Here is a 15,761-nt window from a genome sequence, read left to right as displayed (position 1 = left end):
GCGGTGGCCGGGGCTATAGCTCCTCACCCCACGGTCCCTCCCTTCTCATCTCTTTCTGTCTCCCCCCGCCTCCCTTCGCAGTACGGAGCCTGCCACATTCCGGACCTGGCGGGGAAAGCTGCACCCACGGCCGGGCCCCCGACCCCTTCTGCCTTGGCCACTGGCCGTCCATGGTACCGGCAATGGCCTTCGCATCGCCGGATGCACTTGTGACTGATCGGGACGTGGAATATTAAGAACCCAGTCGCTTCCGACCCCATCCCAGTCGCGCCGGCAGTAACCACCTCGGCTCAGTTGGGCTTAACTGCTGCTCCGTTTGACTCTGTCCGACTTTGGGGGCACCATGGACCAAAGTGGGATGGAGATTCCTGTGACCCTCATCATTAAAGCACCGAATCAGAAATACAGTGACCAGACTATTAGCTGCTTCTTGAACTGGACCGTGGGGAAACTAAAAACGCATCTATCTAACGTGTACCCTAGCAAACCAGTAAGTGTGTCTGAAAGCTGGGCGCCACTGCTCTGGTCAGCAGCTTTTCGTGTCATATACTCCCCTTCTCGCTGCTCATCCCCTCCTCTTCTTGAATCAAGAAGGTTTTTTTTTTTGTTTTTTTTTTTTTGGTAGACTGCCAAGTATTTTGAGTTCGAGGTTCTGAGGTCCTGTGTGTCTCTCGAGTCGCCGAACCATCATTATCTTCCTGATGAGGTTCAGTTAATTAGTAAGATTATCCAGAAATATCAGGGGACATACGAATTGACAGGCATAAAGAGAGACTATTTTCCTTGAACTTAAAGTCTTCAACTTGAATTGGGAATGATGCGGCCTAAAAAAAAGAATCGTTCACGTAAAAGCTGCTATTGCTTCTTTATTAGACTAAAATTTTACATTCTACACGTCGCCCAGAAATTTGCCCACTGGAGCAATTTTTTTTCCTTGGAAATGTGACACCACTAAAAGTTATGCTTTCAAGGCAAGCATATGCTTTAAGAAGCAAAGAGTTACATGTTGTAGATTCATTTTCTTCTGTCCCTTTCCCTCATTTTTTCTTGTAGAGGACACAAAATTTCATTAATGTAGAACTCTTTCTACACCCTCCACCATCTTTTTATTCCTTTTATATATGGCCATATGTAATACCGTGTGGCAGTGTTTTTCATTCTGAAATGACTCTGGATATTGCAGAGATAATAAATAAAATACAGACAAACAGTACAGCTCCATCTGTCCCCAAAGTCAGATTTGAAAGGACTCAGTTGATAATTAAGAAGTCTTAGAATACTTTAGAAAAGTGTAATGTCATGCAGAGTATATGAAAAGTTTTTTGCCATTAGGCAATTTTAGCTGGCAGTAAGAATCTGTTGGAAAGCAGCTATGCTTTCTAGGTTTAACACTTGTTTTATAAAACCCCTAAGTAAAGAAGACACTTGGTCTGTGTTAAGGTATTAATGTATTAGGACTACCTCAGTGTTAAAATATTTAGCTAGGCATTTAGACTCTAGAATAACTACAAAAATAGGGCAGTTATTACAAAAACAGGATGTTTAACTTTTCTGTTCCTATGTCTAAGCTGCAGGACAGAAATACAACAAGCTAGTGGAACTTTCAATTATTCAAATCCTTGTTTGACAGTTAAGTTTTATACAGGGACAGCAATTTTAAAAAAAATCTGTTTTACAAAAGATTTCCTATTGCATATGATTAATTTTACACATTTTTGAAGTGGAAGACAGCTTTCAGAATAGTCAGAAATGAAAGTCATACTTCCACAGTACTGTTCATAACATAGCTGAATACTTTATCTGCTTGTGTGAATATCTTATACTATTAAGCTGAAGGAATTTGGTATACATTATGATAAGCTAAGAGTTAACCACTTTTCTAGAGTTTTTCCTTTTTTAAGAAGTATTTAAGAGAGAAGCGTGAAACCAATTTGCCTTACCTGCTCTTGCAACTGATGTGCCTCAGCACTAACCTCTAGTGGAGAATGACTCTCAGTGCCCATGTAGATCAGTCAGCTGCTGGAAGACGGATCAATTGTAAACTTCTCTCCACTTCCCTCCCAGCCTTCCTGCTGTTTGTACATACTGGAGATACTTTTGAAGGCTTTACCAAATAACAAGATTACTAAAACTTAACCTCGTGATAAACCTGACTTTTTAAAAATCCTCCTGCAAGTCTTTTTCAAGTGAATTTGACCTCTGAAGTTTACTTCTAGACTAATGAGAGTCGGTAGATCTGGGGAGCAGGGTTCATATGTTTATTTTCATAGAACTCCCCTGAGAACTTTGTATGGTTATTAGATTTGACAAGTTTGCGTGCCAGCTTAACTTATATGAGAATTGAAGTATTGCAGATGTTGAACTGTTTGTTGATATTACAAAGGAATTGGGGTCCTAAAGGTCATTTTGTAAGATTATTTAAATTTGACAATTTTATAAAGGAAGTTTAGAGTGTTAAGACTACCTCGATCACTATTTAACATTGATTCTGTGTTTCATTGTCTCAGTGCCTGTTTGATGTTTAACAGAGGTCATTTCTTATGACTGATTTCTTGCATATCTGACTGGTAGAGGTGGGTGAAATTAGAAGCAGAGTAGGGCTCTAGTCCTTTGTAGAAGCAGGTATCTCCAATAAGAAGTAGAAAAGCTGATAACTGTCAACACTGCTGTAATTGGGTATAATGGGTCAGGGGTAGGTAGTGACTTCTAGGAAAATAAGTGGGAGTTGCTTGCGGGAGAAGAAAAGAGATTTAAAGTTCTTTTAGGATCTTTGTAAGGATAAGTCTTGTTTCTACATGCTATTAGTAAAATTCTCCAAGTGAACAGTATAAAACCTTAAGGTAATGGTCAAATACTGACTTGACTTAATTAAAGATAATTTGTACTTGGGTATTTTAAATCAGCTTTCTGATAACATCCACAATATCAACAATCCCTCTTTGAATACATTCACAATAAATATACCCCCTTCTACCCCCTGCAACACTTTCTTAACCTTGCATATATTTATTAGTCAGGATTTTATTTACTTGACGTTTGAATGTATACTAACTGCAACAGTGATGAGTTCTTAGTGGAGGATATAGACCTGTCAGTAGAAAGCTACTATTATGTGACTAGATTATGCGAGATGAGTGTATTGTGTGCTATAGGAGTGCATGAAGGGAATGTCAACTCTGCAGTCAGAATAAGAGAACATATAGCTGTTTCAAGAAAAGGTTCACAGAGACATTTTTCCAAAAGAGTTGTTGTAACAATTTTGAGTAGATAATAGCTCTTTATTTTGTTTTAGAGCTAATACTGCACTGACGATTCTAAATCTTTATATTACTTAGTAATATAGTATTGAATAAGAAGATTATAGCGGAAGGTATCTTCCAGTTAGGAAATATGGCAGTCGCCTTGTTTATGCAAAGGTTTACAAAGCCATCATTAAAAACCTCAGATGTAGAATTGAACTCTTTTGGAGTTTTGTTTAACTTTGAATGGTATTGATAATTGATTTAGGATTTGGTTTAAGAACTAAGTAGTACATCAATTTCATGTTGCTAGTATATATAGATAATTGTGACTTATACTCAAGTAGACATGTCATCACTTCATTACTTTAGGTTTTTGTATTCTGAAGTTGGCCTGTTGTGTGAAATAATTATTCTGAAATTTAGGTAATTGCTACTAGTGTGTGAAGATAGCTGTCAAGGTCACTTTTATTTGAGTAGTTTCAGACCTTGATCTAGTTTGGACTTAGTTAATGGAGAGGTCAATATCAAAATGGTTGAACTTACCTGTTATTCAGAAGAATGGGCTGTCCTGAAAAAGACTTAAAAAGTAAGAATCTCGGGCCTCCCCGGTGGCACAGCGGTTGAGCGCTGGGTTGCGAAGCTGCCCACAGCGTCTGCGGCGCCGGTTCGATTCCCCGGCTGCTCCCCGGCCACCGGAGGAGGGTCCCACATGGCGCGCAGACCTCTCCTGCCGCCCGCTGCTCCCCTCAGCAGTGTACTTGGGTCCTTCTGCCTGCTCTGCTCCCCGCTCTGGCTCTGGTGAATTCTCTCACCCTCCCGCGCTTCTGACTGTACCCAGTGCATGTATAAACAAAAACAAACAAAGAAATAAATAAATAAGTAAAAGCATGCCTCTATAAAAAAAAAAAAAAAAAAAAAAAAAGTAAGAATCTCTCAGTCCAGTTGCGCACCTCCTTATCTATTCTTTCCAACTATTTATAAAAAATAACTAAGATGAACTTGACTTACCTTGACTTCAGTTTTGAAGACAAACCTTTCTGGGTTGTATGCCTGGGCCCTGTTTTTTAATTTTAAAATTAAAAATGCCTGTTGAATATGTCCCTCAGTTCAGGGTAGATTTCCTCTGTCTGGGCACATGCTGTTAAAATAAAGCCATCAATTTCATTACTTAGGTTTTCTAGCTTTCCTGTTCAAGAGGGAGATTCATGCTGCCCTTACAAGTTGTTCCTTTGCTCTGAGGTTCCATTGGAATGAAAGAAACAAGAATAGAACCAGTTATATAGGTTCTGTTCTAAGACTAACATTCTGTAACTAAATTGCCTAAAGTTCAGACAAATGTGCTACCTTCATTGTTAGTGGAAATAGCTTGTATAATATAATTTAAGGTTTATATCTGTATCATTTCTGTGATTTCCTGTTACCTAGGTCATTTTAAAAACTTGCTTGCTTAAGCACTTCAGAACTGTTGATTTAAAGGGGATTCTAATTCATACATACAATTTTTGTCTTATAAGACATTAATTTAAAAGGGCTTCATGTCTTCTAGCAATAGTTCAAGTTTTTAAAACTGACTAAAGGATATAATTGAGTTGAGTGTGAAGGTTGATGAAAAGTTAAAAACTTTTGCCTGATCACTAAAATTTGTTTTAATTCCTTTGTAGTCTTTTCCTAATGTCTTTTTGGGAAAATAGCAGTACTATGTGGTAATGTTTTAATTATGTGTCAGCGCTTTTTAAAATAGAACTTAAACTAGAACTTTTTGTTTAAATTTCTTTACCTAATAAATTTGATTTCAGTGCTTTTATTTAAGTGTTATATTTGGTGTTCTGATTTTAAGCTACCTTTCACTAAGTGATTGCTTTACTAAGTGAAGTATTCTCTGAAGCACTTTATGTTTTATCACATTTATTCCTCATAGACACCTTATGTTGTAAGTTTTATTACTAGCTTTATTTTATGAGTGAACAGAGACTTGGTGATTTTTTTTTTTTTCTTTTGGCCCAAGTTCATAGAATGCTTAGTAGAATCAGAATCTACTAGGCTGGTCTGACTTGCAAGCCCCAGATCTTAACCATTACAACTCATGATATTATATGTGGTGGTTATATGTTCATAAGAAGAAGAAAGGCATTTAGGGCACTTTATCATCTCAGTTTATACTTGCAAATTAGAAAGAACTATATAGGAATGAACTATATAGGAAGAGATATATATATATAGATGGTTTGTCATCTAAAGTGTATAGATGAAAGGATATGTTAGTTTTATTACTGTTCAACTTAATATGTGGTTATTTTGTTTATTTTGATAAATTAGAAGAGGGAAGATAAACATCATAGCAAAGCACATTGTTTTGTTCTATCTCTTTACTTCTCTGCTAGGTTGTGTAACAAGAGTAATATATTTTAGCGTTCTCTACTGTACGTATACCTGGTTCGTGAGTAGCCTGTGAGTAGAAACAGCTAAGCATGGAATAGATCGCTAGAGAAAATGATTATTTAAGCTCTGCTCTGTATGCTGGTTTTACTTAACTGTTGTTGCAAGGAGGTAGGAGATAGAGTTAGGTAAACAACTTCTTTCACTGTGTCTCTGAATTTCTTGGTACTTTAGATTGGGGTGAATTAGTGGGAATGGGAGGGAGATATGTGCCAGTACAAATTTACAGAATTAATTTCCCACAGACATGGTATTTTGTGCACCTCCTAAGTCCCAGCTCTTTAAAATTATTCAGCACTGTGACTGAACTATACAAGTACTGAAATGCTCCTAGTTACTACTTGTGGAGGACTTGGGTTAACAACTAGTTACTACTTGAGCTAATATGTAAGTCCAAGGTTGCTTTTACTGAGGTACTGGATTATATTGAAGTTGGATAGATAAGGAACATGATTTTTTAAACCATGCATACTTAACAAGTTTCAACTACATGACTTTTTAGAAATACAGTAGTTGACTTCAATAAGATTCCTGTATTTTAAATGCATTAAAGTTGCATATTTTATCTATTTTGATAGCTGATTAAACATTAAAAACTCAAAATCTAGATAATATATATAAGATAAAGATAAGATATAAGATAAAGATCTTTCCCCAGTTTAGGGTTTATTTTTGCATGTTATACTAACAGGTGAACTTTCTTCACTTTGATTTTAAACAATATCTGTTATATAGGTAGCAGAGGTTTTGGGCTGCATCTGCCCAGGTCAAGGCAGCTTTTATTTAGAGTGATATATATTTGTTTCTGGGGTACTCAGAGTACCACCAGGAAGTTTTCAACTTGGTAATTTAGCTGTCCCCCTCCATCATATATCACCAGCTTCCTCTAGAGTAGAGCAGTGGATGAAGGTGATGAAGGTACATGTAGGGTGACTATTACTTATAGGGTCTAGACAAAAGGAAGATGTTGGTGATATTAACAGAGATGGTCAAGTATATTTGTATGTTAATCTGTATAGCTATTATCTCAGCAGTAGAAACTTTTACTTAACAATTTAGTTTATTAGCTAATTTAGATTTACTAATCTAAATTTACCAAGCTAAACTATTAGTTTATTTAGAGTTACCAATCTTGAGTCTCCTGACTTCTTATATTTTTTTAATTTTTTTTAAAATACATTTTTTTTTTAAGATTTATTTATTTATTTATTTATTTATACACGCACTGGGTACAGTCAGAAGCGCGGGAGGGTGAGAGAATTCACCAGAGCCAGAGCGGGGAGCAGAGCAGGCAGAAGGACCAAAGTACAGCAGCGGGCGGCAGGAGAGGTCTGCACGCCATGTCGGACCCTCCTCCGGTGGCCGGGGAGCAGCCGGGGATTGAACCGGCGCTGTAGAGGCCGCGGGCAGCTTTGCAACCCAGTGCTCAACCGCTGCGCCACCGGGGAGGCCCTTATATTTTTTTAATTGAAGAAAAAAAATAAACCTTTGTTGTATTAAGTAACTGAGATCTTCGGGTTTGTTACAGTAGCCATCATTACCCACCCTAATATGGAAATGGTTTTCAGTCAGTGCAAAAGATACTGTTGTTTGTTGGACTAGATAAATTAAGTTGTACACTTTTATAAGTTAAATTGCATTCTAATTGAGCTCTGATAATTTTTACTTTTCTTTTAAAAAAAATTTATGCATATAAGAGCTGGGGTGCAGATAAGACATGTGGTGGGTGAGAGGATTCACCAGAGATGGAGTGGGGAGCAGAACAGGCAGATGTACTGAAATACACTGTTGAGGGGAGCAGCCAGTGAGACAAGAGAGGTCTGCTGCACCACGTGGGTCAGATCCCTGGCCAGGGGATCTAGTGCTGCAGTGGCTGCGGATAGCTTCATAGTGCTGCGTCTTATTCCCTTGCATCACTGGGGAGGACCCCAGATCTTTACTTTTCTTAATACTGTGTGGTGATACTAAAATAACTAGTTGAAAATTGAGTCAGTTGATTACTGTGTTATTAATTATGTAGTCAGTGGTTTTGCAGATATTTAAATAAAATTCATTGATATTTGAACTAAAAAGGCAATTTTTAACAAAAATTTTACATCTTACAGAATTTAGGCATGTGAAAATTTCTTTTTCTTTGTTTTCAATACAATAAAATTAAAGAATTATTTTCCTTTTGAAACTTCTGGTTTTCTGAAGATATTTGACTTCAGGTTATGAACAATTTTCTTATTGAGAAATGATTTATATTCTATAAAATTTGCCCTTTAGTGTGTACAACTTAGTGGTTCTTAGTGCTTCACAGAGTTGTGTAATCATCACCAGTATTTAATTCCAGAACATTTTCATCACCCCAAGAAGAAGCTCCCCACCTCCTAGCAGTCACTCTACATTCTCTGTTTTCCCACTCCTTGATAGCCACTAATCTGACTTCTGTCTCTGTGAATTTGCCTACTCTGGAAATTTCATATAAATGGAACCATAAGTGGTCTTTTGTGTCTGGCTTCTTTCACTTATCATGTTTATAAGGTTCATCTATGTTATGACATGTGTCAGTACTATACTACTTTTTATGGTTGAATAATATTCCAGTGTATACACACACACAAACACACACACACACACACACTCAGAGGACATTTTGCATACAGTCATCATTTGCTAGATATTTGGGTTATTTTCACTTTTTGGCTATTTATGTGTGTGTTCATATTTGTTACGTTGTCAAAAACAATTGATGGAAGGGTAATTCAAAATTATAGAGGGGGAGAAACCTGAAAGAAACTAAACCGCTAATAGTATCTTCTTGTACTGTTTTTGTTGTTGCCATGCATGTTATACAGATAATTTTAAAAAGTTAAATACAGAAATGTAATCTCTACATGGCAATACATTTAACAATGTCAGTATAGTGACATAGTTATGAAAGGAATTATTCCAAGTAACTTTGAAACAATGTTTTGACTGTATATACCTGGTGGGATATACCTAAGGACAGAAAAAAGCCACAATAAATTTACTTTTATTTTGAGATATCATATGATAGGAAAAAGCTAATAAGTACATTTGCTGATGGCAATATTTGTTAATGTCATTAGCAAGCAAGAATTTCAGGGTGAGAATGGATCTGAAATAAGTAAAAACCATGTATTACATAAGTGGAAATAATAATATGAACTCTGGGTTTAATTTTCTACTTTGCCCACTGAAGAATCTTTGAAGTAGTGACAAGTAAAAATAAACACTTCTAGATCCCAGATTTTGGCCGTTAGATACCATTTCTGTTAAAAGGAATAAAGACTCCTGGAGCAGTCACTGATTCCAGGGGAGGGCTAGGAAGTTTGTGAGATGAACTGAAAGCAAGGAACGTATTAGAGATGACAGGGCATGTCTAAATGACACAGGAGCCAACTTTCAGGGGTTCCTTTTGGCCAAAGATGTCTAAATGACACAGGAGCCATTTTAAAGGGTCCCTATTGGCTAAAGATGGTGCACTTTGAGGACCCACCAAAACATGACAGTATATTGAAAAGCAAAATTCCACAAGCTTTTAATGATACTTAAACCAAAACTCATTTGTCACTGTAGAGTTTGCTTGGATACTTACTCTGAAAATGGATAAAGAGAATGAATTGAGCATCTTTGTTGCCTTGTAGATTAGGTAACCAAATAATTGATGAGGTTTTTAGTAGAATCATAGTTAACACAGAAAGTATTATAGAATTAGAAAATAATTTTCCATCCATAATTAAATAATGGATCATAGGTAGTTTGATATAGGTAGTTAAAAAGGTAAGGTGAATGAATAGGGGGGTACTTTATAAGGAATTGCTTAGGCTGACAACATTTGAACCCATTGACCAATTGTAAAATCACTGAAAGTAGATCAGCCAATCCCCATGTGCTGAAAATGATGTGAGACAATAGGAAGTACACAGTACTATTATGAAATTCTTTTGTCAAACATGAAAGAACCTGAATCTAATCAATCCTCTAGATGTAAGTACATTATGCAGGGGCTGAAGGACATGCTACATGATACCAGGAGGATACAGTCAGTAGAACTTAGACTGCAGCATGATTTCTTAACAGATAAGTGACATGAGAAAATTTAAAAGAAATGGAAACTTGAAAGATTAAAACAGATATAAACCCCCAAATCTGTGTGAGAACCTTGTTTGGATTCTGATTCAGAGAAGCCATCTCTGAAAAGACATTTTTGAACAAATGGGAAAATTTGAGCTGTTCTGGATATTAATAATAGGGATTATTATTTATTTCATTGAATGTGGAAGCATTGTGGATTATATATAAACAATTAAACACAAATACTTAAAAAAATTGTTACAGATACATACTAATTTTTACAGTTGAAAAGAAATAGCATATAGGACTTGCTTCAAATTCTCTTTTTTCCAAAAAAGGAAATTGGAAATAGATGAAACAAGAATAACAGAATGTTGATAATTGTTGAGGCTAAATACTTGGGAATTCTTGCAGATGGTACCAGGAAGTACATTTTATCCTTTCCACTCAGTTTTTGTTAGAGAGTTTTCATAATAAAAAAAAAAATTGCAGGAGAGGACAAATGTCCCTTATACAGAATGATGACATGACATAGAACTATCTATAAAATGTTCATTAGACTGGTTAAAAAAAAGATAGTCTGTGTCGACTAGTATTTATCAAAGAACCACCTTTAGATTCCAACTGAAGTAATAAGTATATAATGGAAATCTATAAAGCATTTGCTAATTAATTTTTCCATTATCTACTTAGCATTCAACTTATATAATTTAACATACATGCCTTGTTAAATATTTACATGTAGTGATTAATGTTTCAAGACTTAAGCTATTTATCTCTTTAAAAAGAAGCTCTTATTTTGTGTTATTTTGTGTTTGATTGTTTATATATAATCCAGGAGAAACGTGATTGTACCTGACAGTTAAATATCTTAGAAGAACAGTTATACCTTAGGATCTTTGGCACCTAAACCTCTCTGACATCTTTCTCAATATGATCATTTCTGTTATGGTTATTGTTCACATAAGACCCTTTTTAGTATTTAGGCTGAATATATAGTCTGTTTAAAAATTGATTTAGTGTTGCTTGGATTTAACAATTGTTGATATATACTAATAATTGTTCTAGTAGAATTCAAGGAACTATTTCTCAGTTATTTAATAGGCCTTGTGGAAATATACATAAATACTTTAATTTTGAATACTTTAATGCTAGCTTGCAGTGTGAACACTTAATAGATTTATCATAAGTACAAAATAGAGCAGAGATAACTAGAACATATTACATATGGTGCATTGCATATAGAGATCTCTGGCAGCTTTAATCTCCATGTACTTGAGTTGATTTTTCTTTAGACTTATATTTGCAAGAAATGTGCAGAGGTGTTCTTGAGAGTGTCAAGAATAATCAAAACTGCAGTAGTTACCTAAAGCTGGAACTAAATACATATGACTTTTAATGAAAGCCAAAAAATTATTCTGGTGATATCAGTAAAATAGAAAATAAATCTTATGTAAACTTTTAGATTAAAAATACTAACAAAACAATTCAAAATAACTTTGGTGACTTTCTTATCCCATTGTGGACTATTAATAGGAGACCAGCCATCTTGTCATTTATAGTCTTTGAAGATTTTTAATGATTGTTCTACATGCATTGCATTATACTGAAAAGGAAAACTTCTAATTTACCTTTGTTCTCTGGTTTTAAAAATGTATCTGTATTTTACCTTATCTACAATAGACATGCTACTATTTTGCTGAGTTCTTAAATGTCTTAAATTAAGTTTGGAAAAGCAAAATTCTTAAATTATGTGAGTAATCTACCTATTTGAGTCTAATGGGAGTCTTACTCTACTCACAGTTACAGTTTACCCATGCTTAGACTTGTTATTCCAAATTTCCAATTTGTGTATTTAGAAAAAAATTGAGTTCTTTCCTTTGTCCCTTTCATTTCTTAGTCGACGAAAGACCAGAGATTGGTGTATTCCGGTAGACTGCTTCCCGATCATCTGCAGCTAAAAGACGTTCTCAGAAAAGTAAGCTTTTTCTACCACTATATGATGCCAGATACATTCAGAGTATAAGAGGAGATGTGTTTTATTGATGTCCAACCAATTAAGTTTTTAGATACTTATAATCAGCCGTTTTGGGTAGCATAATAGATAAACATGAAGTATTGTAGAAAATATATTTAGTGATAGATTCTGACTGGCATGGGTAACAGTTTTGAATGTCCAAGCACTATTGATTTATAAGTTGTGTAGGAGTAGGATGTTCAGGTAGTAGTATAGGATTTTCATCGATGATAATCTCTTCTTTGACATTTTAATGCAAGTTGGTTGGCTTAGGAGTTTAATTTCAGGACAGGAAAAAGAAGGAAGCCCAGTTGGTTCATCAGTCAAGAAGCTGAGTGCTGGGCCTCCCGGGTGCACAGCAGGTTGAGTGCAGCGCTGTGAAGTTGTCCACAGACTCTGCAGTGCAGGTTTGATTCCAGGCTGACCGGGGAGATACCCACAAGGTGTGGCGGACCTCTCCTGTCTCACCCGCTGCTCCCCTCAGCAGTGCTTTTGGTTGTTCTGCCTGTTCTGCTCCCCACTCTGTCTCTGCTGAATTCACTCACCCTCCCGCTCCTCTGGCCTGTACCCCAGTTCTTGTATAAAATAAAATAAATCTTAAAAAAAAAACTGAGTGCTGGGGCTCAGATCTAAATACATTTCAATTCACATTTTTGGCAGTCAGTTTGAATGCTAGTTAATTTTAATGGTGGTAGCTTTTAGTTCATGTTCATTTGTAGAGTTTATACTTTTAGAAGCAGATGCTGCTTTTTGTTTGGGAATGTAGCAGAATTAAATACTAGTTTTTATGTAATATATAATCTTTGACTTAACTCTTAATGTTGTTCTAGATTTCCCTGATTTATATCCTCTCCTGTGTATTTATCATCACTTGTGGGGAACCTTAAAAATCTTATATTAGTGTATTTCTCTGTTAAGGTAGTTGACATTTTAGCTTTGCCAAAATGACTTTTTGTTGTCATTTTCATTTTAATCATGTAGTTTCAGATTACCGAAGTGATTTAATAACTCCTCTTTCCCAAAAAGAGGAATTTGCAGCAGATTTTTTCTCTTTCTCTAAATAGACTTTATTATTTTATTTTTTTTGAGTAATTTTAGGTTCACAATGAAATAGAGCAGAAGTACAGAGATTTCCCATATAACCTATGTCTTCACCCATGTGCAGCCTCCCCTGCTACCAATATTCCACACCAGCTGGGGAGTTCATTTGTTATAGTTGATGAACCTACATTGGCACATCATTGTCATCCAAAGTTTACATTAGGATGCTGTATATTCTGTGGATTTTTACAAATATATGATGACATGTACCCATTTATTATAATATCTTACAGAATAGTTCCACTACCCTAAAAATCCTCTGTGTTACCCCTGTTCATTCACTCTTCCCCCACTTATAAAAATCTTTCTGGTGTGTGCTCTTTGAAATACAGATTTATCATTTTAACCCTAGAGTCTCTACATGAAAATTATTTAAAGGTTTTGGCTGACAGGAATGGTTTAAGAATTAAGAATTCTTCAGTCAAAGGACTGTTGTGCCCCCTGTATAAAACATTTTGAATGCTATGTTTACATTTTGAATAGACCTTTGTACCTCCCTTTTTAGGTCAAATGTGTTCATTAGATTTACCTGTTATATTTTATAGAAATATTCTCAAAGTGAATGAATATTATGAGTAGTGATTAATATGACCATTGAAACTAAGTTTCTAAGAATAAACATCTTATACTTAGATGCCTTTTAATGTTCTGTATTCCGAAGCTGAGGGGATAGTATAAGTCAGGAGTGTCTTCTGCCTACCTCACTAGGTATGCTTCATGTCATGCTATCTCTTGGAATGCTTCTCTCTATCATTTAGCTATTCCTTCTTTCCCCAATTACTTTTTCCACACTCCTAAAACACTTGTAGCAGCTTCAACATCTCAGTTTTGTACAAAAGATTTTTATGTATTTCTCTAATTGTACTCTAATGTGTTCTTATTTTTGAGTAGATTGAGCAATATCAATCTACTTAGGGGAGGTGCTGACCATTAGCTTGGATTCACTTCAAAATTAAGGACAATTCTATTTTTATGTAGGCAGTTGCTGAATTTTTAGTTTCTGGTAGCTTCGTTTCTCTTTTTCACACTGGGTATCTTTTTTTTCCTGAACCCTTCATCATTCTTTTTTTCTGAAATGTTGTATCCTTTGTTCTTCTCTTCTTGCCTTTATTCTCTTTCCTTTCTCCATCTTATTTACTTACTTTGTCCCTAAGCATATACACTCATGAAATTACTAAGCTAAAATGCCAATCCTAATCATTACTAGAATGTTTTCTTTCAGTCATAGTTGATTTATAGAAATACATGGAGTATTTATAGTATATAGTTCAAATACATACTTTGCATTTGTGTATAAGTGTTACAGATAAAATAGTTTTGACTTAAATAAGTAAAAATATACATCACTTTGCTAAGATTTAGGCAAGTGAGAGTATGGTAAAGTTATTTGAGTTTGTCACAGCTCAAGTAATGGGGATATTTCCACTACTCAATGTTCGTAGGATTAAACTTCATTGTCACTATTGCTGATCTGATATTAAAGTGGTAGATGTTTTTATAGTGAAATAATAGATTGTGTTGCACAGCATTACAGTATTGTTTGCTATAAGACTCCCTGCTATGCAAAATAATCACTTTTTTGTTGAAATTTCAAAATAAATTCACCGTTTTAGGATTTTATTACTTATAAAATGGCTATGCTAGTAAAGAACTTCAATTTTGAATTAAGTGTTTCAGTTTGGCTACCAGCTTTTGAACTGTGTCTTCTAGTACTATCCTTTAAATGTGATCTTCTTTAATTTTAGCAAGATGAGTATCATATGGTTCACCTAGTATGTACTTCTCGGACTCCTCCCAGTTCTCCAAAATCCAGCTCCAGTAGAGAAAGCTATGAAGCATTGGCATCCAGCAACAGTTCTGTGAGTTGTTTTGGGAGGAGTAAACATTGAAGTTTTCTGATTATCCTTTTTTTGCCTCTAAAAACTAAGTGTGAAACAGAATAATTAGAGCTTGTAGATTTGAGATTGTGTTTTGAACAGCTTGAGTTGGACATTTGAACTTTGTTTATAAAGATTCCTTGCTCCTTGTTATCCCTTGAAACCTGTTCACTATGAGTTGTAATTTGCTTCTGGCAGATCAATAATAGATACAATGTTTATGAGTTTAGTTACTAAAACACTCAAAACAATTAGGATGTAGTTATGATGTAAAGTAAATCTAGGGCCAGTAAAATGTCAGAACTATTTAAGATATTTAATGTATATTTTTTCCAGGTGATTTATTTAAGTTTTAAGTGTGTTAAATCTTCTTGATGCAGTTTGCTTGCTCAAGAATTCTGTTATCTAAAGTGATGGACTTGTGTATAACTTCTAAATGCAGGAGAATAAGTTACTTAACCTATTAATCTCTTTCAGAATTAGGTTTTTATTTCTTCCTCATTTTTTTAGCTGACTAAAATTGTTTTGAAATTTTTTTTTAATTGCTGGACTTTTCGACTTAGACATTTTCTTTAAGTGTTAAACTCTCCTGAAGCCTTTCATGTTGTATTATCTTTTATTTCCCACATAAATCTTATTTGATAGACCTTTGGAGGTAAGAGAAAATGATTGGATATGTGGAACCTTCCTTTAAACTTCTGGATAGGGACCTTTTATATTGCTGAATATACATTCCTTTTTGTGAAGATGTAGCCAAAACTTTGAGGGCACAAGTGACAAAGATGACAAGTAATTGAAAGAACTTCTAGTAGATACTACTTAACTACTTTTTTAAGGAACTAGATTTTCTATTTGCTATATAAATGTTAGTTGCTATATTCAATGGTAAGTATTTTCTAGTACCAGTCATGGGAATTTAGCTTTCATTACACTGAAATAAGTTTTTGTCAGTAAACTGAAGAGCCTTTTTATATTTCATATCTTGCTTTAAAAGGCATAGAACAT

General features: G+C 35.1%; 1 protein-coding gene across 1 annotated transcript in view; it reads left to right on the top strand.

The window, feature by feature from the left end:
- Positions 1–343: 343 nt before the first annotated feature.
- The window catches only part of HERPUD2 (HERPUD family member 2), a gene marked incomplete at both ends in the record, with an annotated part of 36,301 nt that continues 20,883 nt past the window's right edge, over positions 344–15,761 (top strand). The window contains 3 exons of the mRNA XM_084229577.1: positions 344–490; positions 11,662–11,739; positions 14,625–14,738. Coding sequence (XP_084085703.1) covers positions 344–490; positions 11,662–11,739; positions 14,625–14,738 — 339 coding nt within the window. The remainder of the gene's footprint in view (positions 491–11,661; positions 11,740–14,624; positions 14,739–15,761) is intronic.

This window comes from Talpa europaea, assembly GCF_964194135.1.
Source record: "Talpa europaea genome assembly, chromosome: 3".
Classification (NCBI taxonomy): Eukaryota; Metazoa; Chordata; class Mammalia; order Eulipotyphla; family Talpidae; genus Talpa; species Talpa europaea.
This window is presented reverse-complemented; position numbering and strand designations above follow the sequence as displayed.